This window comes from Lepidochelys kempii, chromosome 2 (assembly GCF_965140265.1).
Source record: "Lepidochelys kempii isolate rLepKem1 chromosome 2, rLepKem1.hap2, whole genome shotgun sequence".
In the NCBI taxonomy this organism is placed as follows: Eukaryota; Metazoa; Chordata; order Testudines; family Cheloniidae; genus Lepidochelys; species Lepidochelys kempii.
In genome coordinates, this window is record NC_133257.1 from 252,801,721 (window position 1) to 252,820,059 (window position 18,339).

The window sequence follows — 18,339 nt, forward strand, 5'->3', positions numbered from 1 at the left end:
GCAGAACTGAACCCTGCCAGATCCCACTTGATATGCCCTTCCAGCTTGACTGTGAACCACTGGGACTAACTACTCCCTGGGAACGGTTTTCCAACCAATTATGCACCCATCTTATGGTAGCTTCATCTAGGCTGTATTTCCCTAGTTAGTTTATGAGAAGGTCATGCAAAACAGTATGAAAGCCTTACTAAAGTCAAGATACAGGCAGTCCTCGACTTTACAACATTTGACTTATGACAAATGGGACTTACGACATTTCTGAATTGGAGTGGATTGTGGCTCCAAGTTATGATGTTTCGACTTATGACACAATTATCAGGAACCAATTGTGTCGTAAGTCAGAGGACTGCCCGTATACCACAGCTACTGCTTTCCCCCATCCACAAAGCTTGTTACACTGTCAAAGAAAGCTATGAAGTCACTGAACTCATTTTTAAAAGATGCATAACATTTGCTGCTCTGGCATAGCATGCATGACCCCTGTGGCATTCGTACGGCCTTTGTCCTCCAAAGACAGAATGTCTCCTGGAGCAGTGCAAATTCTGCTTCCATCCTGCAAAGTTTGGTTATAAAGGGCTTATCATAGTCCTTAGTTGCTTTTGAAAGATCTGAGCTGGGGAGCAAGTAAATGATTCACTCTATCCTGAGTGCTCTCTGTTCCCATTAAAATCAGCCACAAAGCTCCCAGTCACCACAATGGAACAACTTCACAGCTGTTTATGATTAATTCTAGGGTTACATGTACTTTATGCCTAAGCCACTAGCCAGCCACTTCTGTCAAAACTCTAGCAATGTGGTTAGCCATTTTGGTTACCCCAACAGAGAGTAGCCTCTTTGTGTGGCAGAAACATAGCAGGCTGATAAATTATGAAAAATTGTATTGTGATTTACTGAGAGGAAAAACACACTTCAACCACTTGTTACACAAATTATTAAGGCCAATTTTTCACCTGTGCCAATAAGACATGTAAAATATTTGTGACAAAGTTCCTTCTCTGCCTTGGTGGATCCTGTGCTTATTGGTGGATTTACTTGCCTCAGAGATTCAGGACAGCCCTCAGTTTGGCCAACTTTGCTAGTGGCGCAAATCTGCCGTTCACTCAGCTAACCTCATCACTGGCCAGCATGGGGAAAGGGAGGAGAACAATCCCCACAGTCTCTGCTGACCCACCTAGTGGGTCCAGGGATCAGCCAGGGACCTTCCCCTCTGGTGGGACCCACAGTCCAGGTCACCTCCTCTTGTCTCAGATAGGTAGTTGAGGGGAATGGGGGGAACCCAGGCCCATCCTCTACTCCAGGTTCCAGCCCAGGGCCCTGTGGATTGCAACTGTCTACAGTGTCTCTTGTAACAGCTGCGTGACAGCTACAACTCCCTGGGCTAATTCCCCATGGCCTCCTCCCAACACCTTCTTTATCCTCACTGCAGGATCTTCCTCCTGAAGCCTGATCACGCTTGTACTCCTCAGTCCTCCAGCAGCACGCCTTCTCACTCCCTGCTCCTTGCACCCCCTCCCCTAACTGATGGGAGGTCCTTTTTAACCAGGTGTCCTGATTAGTCTGCCTGCCATGATTGATTCTAGTATGTTCTTAATTGGCTCCAGGTGTCTTAATTAGCTTGCCTGTCTTAATTGGTTCTAGCAGGTTCTTGATTGCTGTAGTGCAGTCCCTGCTCTAGTCACTCAGGGAACAGGAAACTGTTCATCCAGTGGCCAGTATATTTGCCTTCGATCAAACTCCTGTACCCCACTGGTCTGGGTCTGTCACATATTATAATACTAAAATGTTCCCCTCAAATGAACAGATTGGACAAACTACAAGAATTCAAGCCAGCAACACATCAAAGAAAGCATATGGAGCTGAGGGACATGCATATCAATTCTAGCCAATAATTCAGACCAATAACAGACAAGTCATGTCAGTTCTGCTCACTGCATCATCTTTCAGGAGAGCTAAATTCTATTACAATGAGAATGCAGCATAAACAAGCTTTGGTAACTGATAAGGGGTAACACAACACAGAAAGACAAGACCACCATTCGCTCTACCAGAAAGGTGCTGTGCTAGTGACAAAGCAGGAAGAGTCATCCTCTCTCTCCCTCACACCTATTTTTAAAGACAAAAGAATGTTATCCACTGAACTAGCTCCTAAATCGTTTAGATGGGCTGCGACTATCTGATGTTTGCAGAGTTTAAAAAGCAGCAAAAACATTGCTGCAGTTGCGCTAATTCATTTCCAAACCTTGTGCTTCCAACTACAAAGATAACGGATAGCAAATTATACTGTGTGGTTGCAGGATTTAATAAGCCATGTATTCAAAGTAACTGTTTTCAGTGCTAACCCTTGACTTCAAACCAGAGAGCAGTAGCTCGCTCAGTGCAGTGCGTCGCCATGGCATGGAGGAGCAGCATGGCCAGATCTTTAGAAGGGCTCCACAGCAGAATGGGTCCTGAGCCCTTTTGAAAATCCAGCCCCAACTGTGGGTGCCAAGCATTTGGAAATCTGATCCTGAGCTCATTTGAAAATCTCTCTTAGGCAGCTGGACCCCATTACTGTATTATCGGAGTGCCTCACACCACAGCTGTGAGATAGGGAAAGGCTATTGTGCCATTTTACAGATGGGGAACTAAGGCACAAAGTGACTTGCCCAAAGTTATACAGGAAGCCATTGGTGGAGTGGTGGTCTCCTTAATCCCTGACGAGCACTCTAGCCACTGGACCATCCCTCCTCTCCTCTCTAATATAGAACTTTGAGTAGTAATTTATTTAAACTACAATACAAGACTTATTTCCCACACCCCTCAGAAGCAGTGCAAAGGCTTGGGGAAGTCAGGGTAATGGAGGAGCTGAAGGACAAGGAAGTAATTGCTGGGAATAAGCCCGGGAGTGAACCTGGAGGGTTGTTGGGTGGGGGTGGGACAAGTATGGAATAGGGGTTTTTTGAGGGGGAGAGAGGGATTGTTAGGGAGTTGGGGAGCCTCTCCCATGCAGATGCTGGCTGACCACTAGCCTTTCCCATTCAGTCAGGCACATCTGCCCCCCATCCCCATGTGTCCCAGCACTCCCTCTCCCTCATCCCTATGTGTCCTTGCACCCCCACTCAGCCATCCCCCTCCTCTGTTCCTATGTGTCCCTGAACCTCTCACCCTCTTGTCTCAATATGTCCCTGCACTCCCACTCAGCCACTCCCCTCCCCCTGACCCCATGTGGCCCTGCACCCCCACACTCCCACATGTCCATGCACCACCACTCCCATTCATAGATTCATAGATTCATAGAATATCAGAGTTGGAAGGGACCTCAGGAGGTCATCTAGTCCAACCCCCTGCTCAAAGCAGGACCAATCCCCAATTTTTGCTCCATTTCCCTAAATGGCCCCCTTAAGGATTGAACTCACAACCCTGGGTTTAGCAGGCCAATGCTATTCAGCCCCTGGCTCAATGCTGTCACCACAGTAGCTGTTTTGCCCCTGCCCCAGTTAGTCCTCCCCACTAGCCCTTCTGAACCCCAAGCTATGTGATCTCCCAGCAGCCCTGTGTGCCCCACTCTGTCTGTTTCCCCCATATCCCTTGCCTCCTCACCTCGCCCCATGGGCAGGGTGCTGTGAGGAAAGCAGCCTCTCCTTCTCCCTCTCTGTGGCTGGCTGCTCAGGCCCTGAGCCTGCTGCCCTCTCTTCTGGCACCACATCAGCCCCTGGTGGGTGAAAGGTGTAATTGCAGTGCTTTGCTGGCAGAATCTATTTTCTGTGGGGAACAAAAAAATCTGTAGGGGACATGAATTCTGCATGCATGCAGTGGTGCAGAATTTTCCCCAGGCGTATAGAACTATCATTTATAACAATCATTCAGGCCTCTCTGAAGATGCTGTGTTTCTCACAGCTACTTGTATGTAGGCCTTGCAGTTTTTTCTGAACCTTCCCTTGTGGTCTCATTTGTACAGGATGTTGGCTTGAAAATGGGTGATTTTGGATAAATCTCCGTGCACTATTAGTTAGTTCATACAATGTTTATTAATGAACCGCTTCCATTACACATTTCTACTATTTTTATTGTACACCATCCTTTTCTGTAACCAAACACTCTTTACATTCGCCTTCATTTCCAAACCTGGAAATCACTGAGAACACTCCTATTAAAGGTTTACTGTCTCTTCTTTAGTCCCTTAAACTTGTGATTGATTTTAGTGCTTGGGAAGTGAGGGAACAATATTCACTGTTTTGAACCAGATAGAAGATGGGGCAGGTGTGCAAACATCCCCAATGCACCTCTATCTTGACTTGTTTAAACCCTGCTATGCTAGGTCTAAGTCTTTCTAGAGGAGAGACTGTTAAATTGTTCCAAACAGGATGGTGGATGTGTACGAGCAGAAGGACTCTAAAGAACTGTGAAGACTATACAGTTAAGCATGTTTGACGTATGATAAGAAAAGCAAGATGGAACACAAAAATCATTGTAGAAGAGATTACGGGAACTAAAAATGTGTCCAAGTACAAAAGAACCAAAGGTACAGTAATGACTTTGAGAGAAAAAGCAAATCTTCCAAGAGATAGGAAGGTTATTTCTAAGAGATGGAAAAGACATTGTTAAACAATTAAATGACTTGTTTACTTCAGTGTACACAAAGGAGGAGAAGAGACAGATCTCAGAAAGAGAAACACTTCCCAGGAGACACACAGATCTACAGAAAGGCCCAGAAAGAGAGAGAGAGAAGAAAACAAAATATTGAAGGGAATCAAAGACATGCTGGAACAATTAATCAAGGACTTAGACTATCTGAAGATGCAGCACTAGGACCCCTCTCCTCACCCCACATTTTAATGTAAGTGCTTGAATAGATTGGAAAACCTCTCCTGAGCTCTCCTGAGCTCTTTCTCTTTTAAGCGTGCGTGTATGTGTGTGCACATGAACGTATGCAAGCACACACACTCAAACATATTTAAAATGTCTTGAGAAATAACCCAACATTTTATTGTACAGCCCACTTCATGTAAGCCCCAAGCAGTGTTTTTCAATGATTAAAGGAAAATGCAGGAAATGAAAGCAAATGAAACCCACTGAAGGTTCAAGCACAGCTATATAGGAGATCTGTGGTTTGGTCTTAAAAACAACCAGGGATAACACACATTTCACCCACAGGCACTGAATTCCAGACATGGAGCATAAAACACAAAAGCACCAGGTAACAAAAAAAGTTTGCTCAACAGAGTCAGCAACCCAGTCAAATTCAGCCACAAATGTAAGGAGTCTAATCAGCCTAGCTGACTACAGTCTGTCTGTGTGGCTACCGCATACAACGATGTAATATCTGGCAGTAGGCCAAGCACAACCTGGCAAAAATGCTAATACAACATTAAAATCAATCATCTGTCATAGCAGGAGCCAGCGGATGTCCATTCGGAACGATGTAAAATTCATGGCACAGGCTGGTCTTTGTTGTGAAATTGTGAAAACACTGGAGGTGATTTAAAAATCCAGCAGAAATTGGGAAATGGTAAGGAGTTACAGTAATCTAGTCTGGAGGAATGGAGGCATTGACTGGAATCTCTAGTTTTCTCTAAGCATCTGCAGATGCTGGAAATGGTCTTTATGTTCCTCATGTGACATCTTGAAAGTGTATATGACAGAGATTTTAAAAAAAAAACTTTTGGTTCCACTGCTGGAATCACGTCTAGTCCACACAAAGGGACGGTGAAGAGGTGACAGTCTCCAAGGGACAAAATAAGCCACTTAAAAGCCATTTTCTCTGACTGGTGTTTAACTCCATTAAGTTTTTGCAGCTATCTAGTCTTGGAGCTCCATGAGGCAGAAGGTGAATCTTCCATGGGAATCAGCAGGGTCTCAAATAAGTCAGGTTAGCAATCAACAGCCGAGGTGTAGCAATAAAACCCAGACCTTGAAAAGACTCCCCTGAGAGGGAGACTAGAAATGTTAAAGCGAGTAGGACTACGTGGGATACCGTACATTTACAGTAGCCGTGTGTCTTCTCCGATTGACCCATGACATCAGCCTCCACTGCCCACTTGTCAGGTTTTCAAACAAGCACCTTCGCGCTTTCTCCCATGCTGAAAACCACATGTTTGCGAGGTGATCCACGAAATTACTTCATTCTCCATCTTCAAATCCCTTCTCAAAAAGCTCCTTTGCCGTGATGCATACAGACATCTTGATAATGGCCAGCCTGTTGGTGTGCTGCCTGTCACCCTGACCAATATTGCTTCACTGGTCACTTGCACTCCCGCATCTGTCCTTATCCATCTTTTCCCAGTTGTCTTAGACTGTAAGCGCCTTAGGGCAGGGACCCTCTTTTGGGTCTGTGTTTATACAGAGCCTAGCACAAAGGGGTCCTGGTCCATGACTGGGGCTCCTAGGTGCTCCCACAATACAAACAATAAATAAAAATGTGAAGATCAGCCCTCCCAAATAAGAAAATGGGGAGGGAAGGGGCTAGAGAGACCCTGATGTAAAACCTATATACTTCAGAAGTGATCTCTGGAAGATCCTAGGACCAACAAACCTCGTATTTACACCTCAGCATTGCATCTCCTAAAAATCAGCTGGGTCATTGGTTCAGATTGAGAAACACCACTTAGTGAAGCCCCAACACCTTCCTACATACAGCACCTAAGTATTCCTTAGAGCAGCAGCTCTACTAAGAAAGGTTTGGTCCCTTTCCCCTCCCCCCTGGACTGCTTGCCACCCCACCTCATTCCCTCCACTACAGATGTTCCTAGATGTGGTTCCTAAATGTGGTTAATTCTGCCTACCACCAAGAAAGGTGACCGCACTCCTGTCCCTGTTATTTCATTAGTTGTCCCCTGAAATCACTTGGTTTCCAGGTCCTGTAGATGATCCCCGTAGGCTGAGGGGGGGTCCTTTACCAGTGGGTGGGCTTCTGCCCGCCCACTTCCTGGATCCCAATAGGACCAAGAAAGGCTGTTTGAGAACTTCTGCCTTGAAGATTCCCATCCAACTGCCCTGGGCTGACTTGTAAGATCTATTGGGATTACAACACATGGAGGCAATGCCTGCAGAGAGCCATTCTGGGCACCAAGATCTCAGAGGAGATATGGTTGAGATAAATCAGTAAGGACCTAATCTTGCTTCTATTTCCCCCCCCCCACCCCCAAACCAACAACTTTGAATTCATTGGAAGCAGGATCAGGCCCTCAGTTCTGGCAAGAGATTGGTTCTTGGGTTTGTTGTCTGATGTAATCTATCACTTTGTATTACTGGGTTTTAGATAAACAAGACTGACTTGGTATTTTACATATCTTTTTGAAAGCTAGGACTCTGTCTTCAGATTTCATTTTCATGTCAAGTCAACAGGACTAGAGGCAATCTTGGAGGGTTGAGTGTGTGTGTGTGTGTGTGTTTCAAGGATGGTAGAACACACCTTTCTGTTAAATGCCATCGACTCAAGCTGGGTTTACTCATCAGACAAAAGATCCAAGATGTAAATTTAGAAGACCCATTATTACTAGACTCCTGTCAATGAGGACATGGTCACTGATAGGCAGTGCTACAATTAACTTGATTTTAGATACATTTTAAAACTGGATTAATAAAATACATTCCTTATTTAGAAGGAACAACGCACTACTCCATCCCTATAATTCTGCCAAACAAAAGAAATGCATACACCTGAAGTACATGCGTAAGGGGAAGTCTTCACATCTGAAATCTCATGGATTCTCCCTCTCACCCACGTGTGCGCTCACATGTACCCCTGGATACGTAAGGATCCTTTGTGCCTTGATCTCTCCCTCACATATATGATGGTGGAGAAGATCAGTCACCTTTATTTCCCATTGCTCCTTCTCCTCTTCCGTACGCCATGGTGGGTGTTTTGTGAGGCCAAGATCTGTGCCAAGGGGTGGGATGGGAGAAGGAAGACCCGGTGCAAATATGTATCATTCCCCTCTTCCAGTTTCAAAGTGCCTCATCCACCAGGGACCATATTATGTTTTCCATAGAGAATTCGCTCCCAGGGTCAGCAGCAGCCAGAAGAGTCCCTAGTAGCAGGGTGCTGATGAACGGAACCAGAGCCCATGAGACACACTAACATCATTGCATGCACTACTGCACAGTTTGGAGAGGTGCTTAGCATCCTTACCCCCACTGAAACCCACAGGAGTGGGGAGGTGCTCAGCACCTTGTATGATTGGGCCCTGAGGCTGCAATTTTTTTCTAAGGACTACCATGCCTTTGTTTGTGCTTTGCAATGCACTATGCACAAAATAGCATGTTACATAATTGAACAATAAATAATGCACCCAGATTTTAAATGGGCTTAACAACTTTATGAGCCTACAGTGTGCATAGCTGCAAATGTTAATCAAAGTTCATGCCTGTAGGGTCTATCTACTATGTGATAGGGGCCAACGCACAAATGGGCCCCTTGGGGGAATGCATCTGGTTTACTTCTGTGTAACATGAAAATCCCATGGCATCTTGTACATCAGCAAAAACAAAACAAAACAAAACAAGAAACAAAAAAGCAGCTCCTCCAACCTCCAAACAAATGCAGAAAACGTCCCAGCTAAAGAAATAAACAAAACAAAAGAAAAACCCTGTGCATTCTCTTCTATTCTATTTCAGGATGTGTGTACAGAAAAGCAGAACAATTGAAAGGGCTTCTACAAACGTGTGTGGCCTGCTTTGTGGTGAATGATGGCACTGTAATCTAATGGTTTCTCACTTTCCTCTACATTGTTCTGTTTCTAACTGTGGTCTTTGTACCATGTTTAAAATGCTGGGTATAAACAAGGAGTGAAACTCAGCCCCATCTGCTGAGATTTGGTGCTGGCCAGTTTGGTGAAGGGTATACACCTTGCAGAGTTGGGGGTTGGTTGGGAGGTAGCTCTAGCCTGGGGGAAGATGGAAGAGATTCACAAAAAAAACATCAACCTATGGGGATGAACAGGGAATCCTCCTGAAATGATGCGGTGCTGATCTGCTGAAAGGGATTTCCCTCTAACTGTGCACACCAAAGATCCATATTCTCTGTGTGTATATAAAGTCTGCTGCAGTTTCCACAGTATGCATCCGATGAAGTGAGCTGTAGCTCACGAAAGCTCATGCTCAAATAAATTGGTTAGTCTCTAAGGTGCCACAAGTACTCCTTTTCTTTTTGCGAATACAGACTAACACGGCTGTTACTCTGAAACCTGTCAAATGGAACTGCATTTCAAATCTGAATCTCTTTTGCAGAGCAGTCACTTGATGGGGGATAAAAACAACAAGGAGTCCGAAACTTGATGGGGGATGTTGCCCTAAGCATGGGCTCTGTTGGATAAAATGGCTGGTGCTTTCTTACTAAAGGAAACAAAATGGGCTTTAAAAACAAACAAATGCCCTTGTAATAACTTAGCCAGTGTACAATGGCCTGTAGAGTTTGAGGTTCAGATCAATTTAAAATAGCAACAAGTTCATTGACCCAACATCATCTCTATCAGGGCTTTGTCCAAAGCCAACTGAAATGAACGGAAAGATTCACACTGACTTCACTGGGCTTTATCACACTGTGTTCACCCACTGCTAATTCTTCTGTTCTCAAGAACAAAATAAAAAATAAGCCTATTGCAACATGAGGATATTATTGTTTATAGAGAGACACAGGTGTGCATGGACCTTGGACCACTGAGCTCACAGTGTAAATTAGATTGAAAAGACAACAAAAATAATATTTTTTATTTGACCAACTTCTGTTGGTAACAGAGAGAAGCTTTCAAGCTTACACAGACCTCTCTTTTTGAGGTCAGGCTACAACAACAATAGATACAACAAAAATGATGGCAGCAATACTCAGGCAAGTGGAGGAAGAAAAGAAAGTAGCAGTGATAGGAGAGCATAGATTTTTCTAAGTGAATGAAAGGTATTTGTTCCATATTTGTTTAACATACTTCACATCACTACATTTTTACATACAGTTGTAGGAGGAGCTATATATGTATAGGTAAGTGAGAGAGAGAAAATCACTCGTTTCTGCTAGTTAAAATCCGATTAGCTGCAAATAGATATAATAATAGTACTTTGCCTTTCTGTAGCATTTGCCATCCAAGTATCTCAAACATTAATGAATAAAATCTCACAACAGCTGTGCATGGTAGATAAATAGCATTATCATCCCTGTTTTAAGAGTTGGGGAAACAGAGGCACAGTGAAGTTATTTGACTTGCCACCGTGTTCAAATACTATAGTGATGTGTAGCAATCAAAGGAAGAGGTGAAATCAAAAGAAGTCAGTGGCAGAGCCAGGAACTGAACCCAGTTCTCTTTACTCCCAGTACTTTTGTTTCTTTTAGCCATGAGACTAAATATTAAATAATTTCTTCCTCCTGTCACAGACCCTAAGTGTTATGATAAAATCTTGCTGTCCTTCAACAAGAAAGATTTTAGTCTCTACTGCTTTGCAACGAGATTCTTGTGTGTTTGTGATAACTATATTTCTGTATACAAGGTCTGATTTGGCTTTCTTTATTTTATTTTATTCTGTTTACTATCAGTAGCTGGTGTAAGGGACACAGGGTGACTCTGAACATTAGTGGGAGTTGTACAGTGAAATCTACACACACTGCTTTGAAAATGTATCCCTGATGCACAAAGAGCAAAATTCTCCTATTTCTTATCCTTTGTGGGGATCTCTACTGCAGATTTGGCACTTAGTCCACGCACAGAACTTTTCTTGATGCTAATCAGAGTTCTGTGTGGGGGATGAGTGTGGAATATTGAATAGAGTTCTACACTGTGGATATGAAGAACATAACTGTGCTCTAAGATTTCTCCTTGGCTATGCCTACCAGCTGCCTCTTGTTACACAGTATAAATCTGGCAAGAAGAGTAAATCCTGCCTAGAAGCTGTTGTGCACAATTCCCTCCTCTCCGCATACAATGTAATCGCTGCTAAATCTCCTCCTGTCTGAGCCTTACAAGCACATTTGAGAATTCTGCTTTGGGTTTTTTTTTTCTCTCACATATTGTGGCGAGGGTTCATTGCTTGGCGGTCAGTAGCAATCTTTTCCTACCAGTAGTGCTAAAGGATAACAATCAGCTCAGAAACAAATGAACAGCAGGAAGTTTGACAGACTGTACTTTTAATGCTAAGTTTTACTTTGGGCATTTTAAAAATAAAGCAGAACTGAAAATGGTGTCTTTTTTAGGCCCTGGTGAAGGCAACAGATATAGGTACTTGGAAAAAGAACAATCAAATGCTACCTCTTCCATAGGGACTCCCATACCAGAACAGACCTGTGGTCCAGCTAGTGCCGCATACTGTTTTAAACAGCGGCCAGTAACCAATAACCTCGAGGTCAGTGTAGTAGGCACTCATGCAATAACCTGCCTTCTGAAGCACTCAAGAGACCTGGGTTCTAGTCCCAGCTCTGCTACTGTCTTGCTGGGTGACCTTAGGCAAGTCAGTTCCTCCTCAGTTTCCCCATTTGAAAAACAGGGATAATGATACTGACCTCCTTTGTAAAGTGCTTTGAGAGCTAGGGACAAAAAGCATTAGATAAGAGATGGTGATTATTCAGTGCAAGGTTCCAGTGCAGAGCCCCAGTGGAAAAGACAAAAAAAAACATACAGTCCATTAAACACTGTGTTGGTTTATTAAATAATGTAAATCAGTAATAGGCACCACACAGCAAGAGCACGAATAACATGTAATAAAACCTAACAAGAAATAGGGAGTCATATGATGTAGTTCAATACAAAAACTTTGGCAAGTGGTTCTCAAGGGGAAGAGTCAAGCAGGAAGATATTTTTTCAATCTAGCTGAAGAATGCAGTGCTCATCCTGCAGACTGTACACAAATCATACATTTCTTCCACCTCAGTGGAAGATTTGTCTGCGGGGCTGGGCAGTTGGGGCCTAGCAAGGATCAATTACACTGAGTAACTCTAGTGAGCAGAATTCATGCTCCCATGGGTAAACAAAAGAACAACAATCAGAAATTAACAAATAGGATTGTATTTATGTTCAGTGCCTACCACAATGCGGTCCTGGTCCAGGAATGGAGCTCATAAGTGCTATTGCAACACAAATAATAAATAAATAATAACAGATGGCCACTTACAGCTTGGCAAGTGAAGCCATCATGTTGCATTAGAAGCTTTGCAAAAGTATTTTAAAATGCAGGTAACAAGCCATTTCCATCAGGTTCCTTGACAGCACCAGTAAGAGAAAAACAAATGTGGGATACAAAGCTGTGTCTGATGAAACACCTGCTAAATTTTACAAAAGTAACAAATCCACTAGATGGCACCCAAGAACAGTATGAGCTTCACTGCTCTGACACTTGATAGAAAGAAAACAGGGGTACAGGTAGTGGGTGCCATGTTTCTAGCTCTGTTGAGCAGCCTTTAAAAAAAAATAAAGCAAAAAACCCCCTATACTCTTGAAAATAAGAACAATTATAGACCCATAAATCAGTCCCTTCATAAAAAAACTAAAACCCTTCTTAACATCAGTGGGCCACAGAAATCTGAAGGGAAATTTGGCAAAATCTATGGGGGATTTTTATTCTGAATCTACAAAAAAATCTGTAGAAATCTGAGATAATGGGAGGGGAAGGGAAGGGTTTAAAACTCTGCAGGGATTATTTTCCGTTCTACTTCAACCTTATACTTTGTTTTTAATAAGATACTATGAGGCTTATCTCTGCTATCATTTATCACTCACTCTGCACAAGGGGCTCAGACCCGCTTCTCTTATTCACACAAACAATTTGATATACATCTCCAAAGGCACTGAAAGGAGTAAGGGTTTCCAGATCGGGACATTTCACTCACTATTTGCCAGTGTCTTTACTTGAACTGTACAGTGTAAACTAGAGGTGGACCCAAGTCAAGCTCCCAACCAGAACTTGGGGAAAGTTCAAATCTAAAGCCAAACTTTGGTGGCTCGGATCCATCTCTGTTTATAATCATAACCAGGATCTGCAGGAAACCAGCAAAAAAATCAGTAATTTCCCTTAAAAAAAGCAATTTATGGAGAGAATTGAATTAAATTAATGTCATGTTCTTTAAAAGTGGTGACACTAATTGGCTCCCTTATTAGGAAATCCCAGCAGAGGCAGCAAGGGCTGAATGAGTGTGAAGGCTGAACTACCTACTCCTCTCATTATGAAAGGTCAGAGCTGCGGGCGAGGAAGGTGGGTGAGACAGTTCAGGGAAACTTACACTGGCACAGCCCATGGGGTATACGTTCTGTGGAATTCACATTTAGAAACAGAAGGACTGAGATGGGCTGGGGTCACAGCTAATGTGGACACCTAGGCTCAAGCTGTGGCCACTGGCTTGGAAGCATGAGCAGGCCCCAAGCTCCTCAGCTGGCAGCACATACTAACAGGGTACATAGGCTGCCTCGTTTTGCAGCAGAAGTAGGGTGCACTGCACCTGACAGGGCTTTGGGGGAAGGACATGAGGGTGTTCTGGGACAGGATTTGGGGCTGAGCAGCTTTCTGGGAGAGTTGTCATTTTTACTGACTGCAAGCTGAGGTAAATGGTTCCCTCCATTTGATTATTTAAGGCTGGTGGCTAGTGACATTAATTTGTTTGCATATTGGTACTAAATCTGCTGGGTGGTTATTGTAAGTTTAATTGCTGTCAAGGCGCTCAAAGTGTTTACAAGAGCTTTGCTCAGGAATGTCAAATCTAAAGAAATACAATAAAATAAATACTCTGCTCTAAGGCAGGTGTGTGTGTGTGTCCCTACTAGGTCAACAGCCTCCCCTCCCCACTCCCACCCAGTGTGATGCGAGAGTTTTGTTCTCTAAATGAAAGCACTGCTTTTGAGTTGTGCGTCATCTTTCCTTGCCCACTATCACACCACTCAGTTGGGACCACCCTTTTAACTATATCCACTAGAATTTCCTACATCATGTGCAAAATTCCAAATATATTTCTAGAAGGTTATAAATTCCCCTTCAGTAGCCCTCCTCAAGGGATGCATTTACAATGTACTTATTGCACTATTGCATCATGCAACATTACCCACTGGGGAAAAAGTGAGCTGTAGCTCACGAAAGCTTATGCTCAAATAAATTGGTTAGTCTCTAAGGTGCCACAAGTACTCCTTTTCTTTTTGCGGATACAGACTAACACAGCTGCTACTCTGAAACAACTTGCTAGTTGCTCTACAATACAGATAAAAATGTGAGCTTGCGAGATCTACATATACTTACACAACCCGATCACACTATGTGATCAACACATTTCATAACACCAAACAGAGCAATCCTACCAATTCTCTCCATTAAAATATCTTCTTGCTCTACCAACACATCATACTCTGAGAAAACAGACAGGACTCTGACGTAACTCAGTGCCTCCTGGCACTATATTCCTTTCAGAATCTTCACTTCACACTGAATGAATAAATGAAATCAAAAGTATTCATCCAACAGCATGGTTCCATTACAGAATAAAATAAAGATTCAATATGAGATGTATCATAGAATCATAGAATATCAGGGTTGGAAGGGACCCCAGAAGGTCATCTAGTCCAACCCCCTGCTCGAAGCAGGACCAATTCCCAGTTAAATCATCCCAGCCAGGGCTTTGTCAAGCCTGACCTTAAAAACCTCTAAGGAAGGAGATTCTACCACCTCCCTAGGTAACGCATTCCAGTGTTTCACCACCCTCTTAGTGAAAAAGTTTTTCCTAATATCCAATCTAAACCTCCCCCACTGCAACTTGAGACCATTACTCCTCGTTCTGTCATCTGCTACCATTGAGAACAGTCTAGAGCCATCCTCTTTGGAACCCCCTTTCAGGTAGTTGAAAGCAGCTATCAAATCCCCCCTCATTCTTCTCTTCTGCAGGCTAAACAATCCCAGCTCCCTCAGCCTCTCCTCATAACTCATGTGTTCCAGTCCCCTAATCATTTTTGTTGCCCTTCGCTGGACTCTCTCCAATTTATCCACATCCTTCTTGAAGTGTGGGGCCCAAAACTGGACACAGTACTCCAGATGAGGCCTCACCAATGTCGAATAAAGGGGAACGATCACGTCCCTCGATCTGCTCGCTATGCCCCTACTTATACATCCCAAAATACCATTGGCCTTCTTGGCAACAAGGGCACACTGCTGACTCATATCCAGCTTCTCGTCCACTGTCACCCCTAGGTCCTTTTCCGCAGAACTGCTGCCTAGCCATTCGGTCCCTAGTCTGTAGCTGTGCATTGGGTTCTTCCGTCCTAAGTGCAGGACCCTGCACTTATCCTTATTGAACCTCATCAGATTTCTTTTGGCCCAATCCTCCAATTTGTCTAGGTCCTTCTGTATCCTATCCCTCCCCTCCAGCGTATCTACCACTCCTCCCAGTTTAGTATCATCCGCAAATTTGCTGAGAGTGCAATCCACACCATCCTCCAGATCATTTATGAAGATATTGAACAAAACCGGCCCCAGGACCGACCCTTGGGGCACTCCACTTGATACCGGCTGCCAACTAGACATGGAGCCATTGATCACTACCCGTTGAGCCCGACAATCTAGCCAACTTTCTACCCACCTTATAGTGCATTCATCCAGCCCATACTTCCTTAACTTGCTGACAAGAATACTGTGGGAGACCATGTCAAAAGCTTTGCTAAAGTCAAGAAACAATACATCCACTGCTTTCCCTTCATCCACAGAACCAGTAATCTCATCATAAAAGGCGATTAGATAAGTCCAGCATGACCTTCCCTTGGTGAATCCATGCTGGCTGTTCCTGATCACTTTCCTCTCATGCAAGTGCTTCAGGATTGATTCTTTGAGGATCTGCTCCATGATTTTTCCAGGGACTGAGGTGAGGCTGACTGGCCTGTAGTTCCCAGGATCCTCCTTCTTCCCTTTTTTAAAGATGGGCACTACATTAGCCTTTTTCCAGTCATCCGGGACTTCCCCGGTTCGCCACGAGTTTTCAAAGATAATGGCCAATGGCTCTGCAATCACAGCCGCCAATTCCTTCAGCACTCTCGGATGCAACTCGTCCGGCCCCATGGACTTGTGCACGTCCAGCTTTTCTAAATAGTCCCTAACCACCTCTATCTCCACAGAGGGCTGGCCATCTCTTCCCCATTTTGTGATGCCCAGCGCAGCAGTCTGGGAGCTGACCTTGTTAGTGAAATGTAAATTTGGTGGGGTGGATGATGAACGATTCTGTGGTAGTAGTGAACTGTCTGGATTCCTAAATTGCCAATTTAGAGAGTTTCTAACATTTGGGGATTTTTTAAAATATATATATGTGCAGAAAACAGAATTTCTGTAAAGAAAGCACAGTGATGTTTCTTGGCTGTTAACTGGACACCACTGAAAGAAATTCTCTATGTGAACTCTTTTTTAACTAAGTGGGGGCATATACTGAGATATCTCCTTGACACAACATCTGCACATTACCAGCCTTGTAAGAAACTAAACATGATGTCTGTTTGTCAGACTGAGGTCTAAATCATACTCTGAAGTTAGGAATTTATTTTCAAACCTAAAATCAGAGAGACCTTTAACAGGAAAACTACGCTCCAGCTTTTTAAGTTATTTAGGTGTTGCTGCACTCAGCATCACAACATCTAATTGATTTAGGAGCCTAAATCTCATTTTCAAAAGGCATCTAGGAGTCTAAACTGCACTGGCAGTCAATGGAATTTAGACTGCTGAGTACCTAGATCCCTTTCGAAAATGATATCTAAGCTCCTAAATCGTTTAGGCATTGCCATGCTGAGCACAGCAACACTTAAATACCTTTAAAAATTTGTGCCGACATGACTAAATTCTTTCATGCTTGAATTTTTATAAAAAGTATTATATTAATAATTGCTTTCCAAGAGATAATTACAAATACTTTGTATTTCTACTTTCCTGTTACATATAAAAATATGGTAGGATAAACATACTGAAAAATGTAAAACCAATTTTTGGGCCACATTTTGATATCCACTTCCTTGTGGTTGGTGGTAACTTATTCATCGAATACCCACTGACTTCAGTGGGGCTTCACGTGGAGAAAGGTACTATAGAATATTGCAATCCAGCACTTTATAAAAAGGCATGTAACATCTCTTCTCCTCCTCCCATTTTGTCTACTTAGGCCCTTATCCTGCCAAACTTTATGCACAACTGTTCACAGGATCCTGATTCAACAAAGCACTTAAACACATACTTAATTTCATGCAGATGCTTAAGCTCAATTGAAATAAAAAATCCCATTGAAGTCAGTGGGACTTAAGCAAGTGCTTAAGTGCTTTGCTAGATAAGAGCCATGTGTAGTGTCACTGACTTCACTGAAACTACTCAGGAGCATAACAAATGGCACACTTGCAAGTCTTTGCAGGAGCTGACTTTTAGGTATGAGAAATGCTTACCACCTGTTTGGCACTCTCTATAGGAATAATAAACCAGTGAAAGAATACAGTGAATAGCAAACTAGAGCTTTAGTTTGAGAATTGCACTTACAATATTCTAATAACAGCAAAGTACAGGTCTATTGTATCTCCCCATTTTTGCTGGTAAAAATTTGCACGTGACTAGTAGCTAGTGTGATATTCAGAGTACACAAATTTATGTTCACTTCCCAGTTTTTAGCTATTTATACTACATTCTAGCCAACAGCATGAAAACTAGGCCCTCTCCCGGAAGTGGACTACTTTTGTTTCTTTCAGGTTATGTTCTGTTCTACAACACACAGTACAGTGGATGCTAGACTGCTGCACAGAAATTGTTATTGGCAAATCATTAGTTGTATCTTGTATTACTTTGTAGAATTTTAAATTGCTGTGTTTTAAAATGAAGACTGAATTATTGCTTACCCAAAAGGTATTTTGCTGAGGACATAATATGCCGTAAACGAATGCTGATACACCTGCAAAATGAAATTTAAAAGAAAACAAGATTAGTAATGTAATCTATGTTAACGGGGCTCATATCAATGCAAAGTCTAGCATTTTATGGCAAGGGAGCTGTTATGAATACTTTGTAATCTGTACTGGAAAGGAACGATAAATTAATTCACCTAATGGTGATATGTGATATTCATCTCACACCTTGTTAAAATGTTTGGCAAACTGTATCCATCCAGATGCTCTGTGTCGTTGCCATGGCTACCAGGTCTTTGATTAAGGTAGGGGCACATGCTCCCAGCAATGGCTAAATATAGAACAATCCTTAATGAGGACACCTTGGTCAGTTGGAGAAAGGCGACATGGTTATAACAAGACACAACAGGGATATGGTATATACTGCAACACCCTTTCGTAACCATCAGAGAAAAGCTGGCTGATTTTGGGCTCAGCAATGGCTTAAGGTCTGTTTGACCCTGAGAGAGGCTGAATAGCATCTTCAACTTTCACTGACTTTTCTGGGAGG

General features: G+C 43.1%; 1 protein-coding gene across 7 annotated transcripts in view; it reads right to left on the minus strand.

Annotated features, from left to right (window-relative positions):
* Nucleotides 1-18,339, minus strand: part of DPP6 (dipeptidyl peptidase like 6) — an 816,817-nt gene that overhangs the window by 170,918 nt on the left and 627,560 nt on the right. For all 7 annotated transcript variants that reach the window (XM_073334581.1, XM_073334585.1, XM_073334583.1 and 4 more), the window contains one exon: nt 17,784-17,836. In XM_073334581.1, the coding sequence (XP_073190682.1) occupies nt 17,784-17,836 (53 nt within the window). The remainder of the gene's footprint in view (nt 1-17,783; nt 17,837-18,339) is intronic.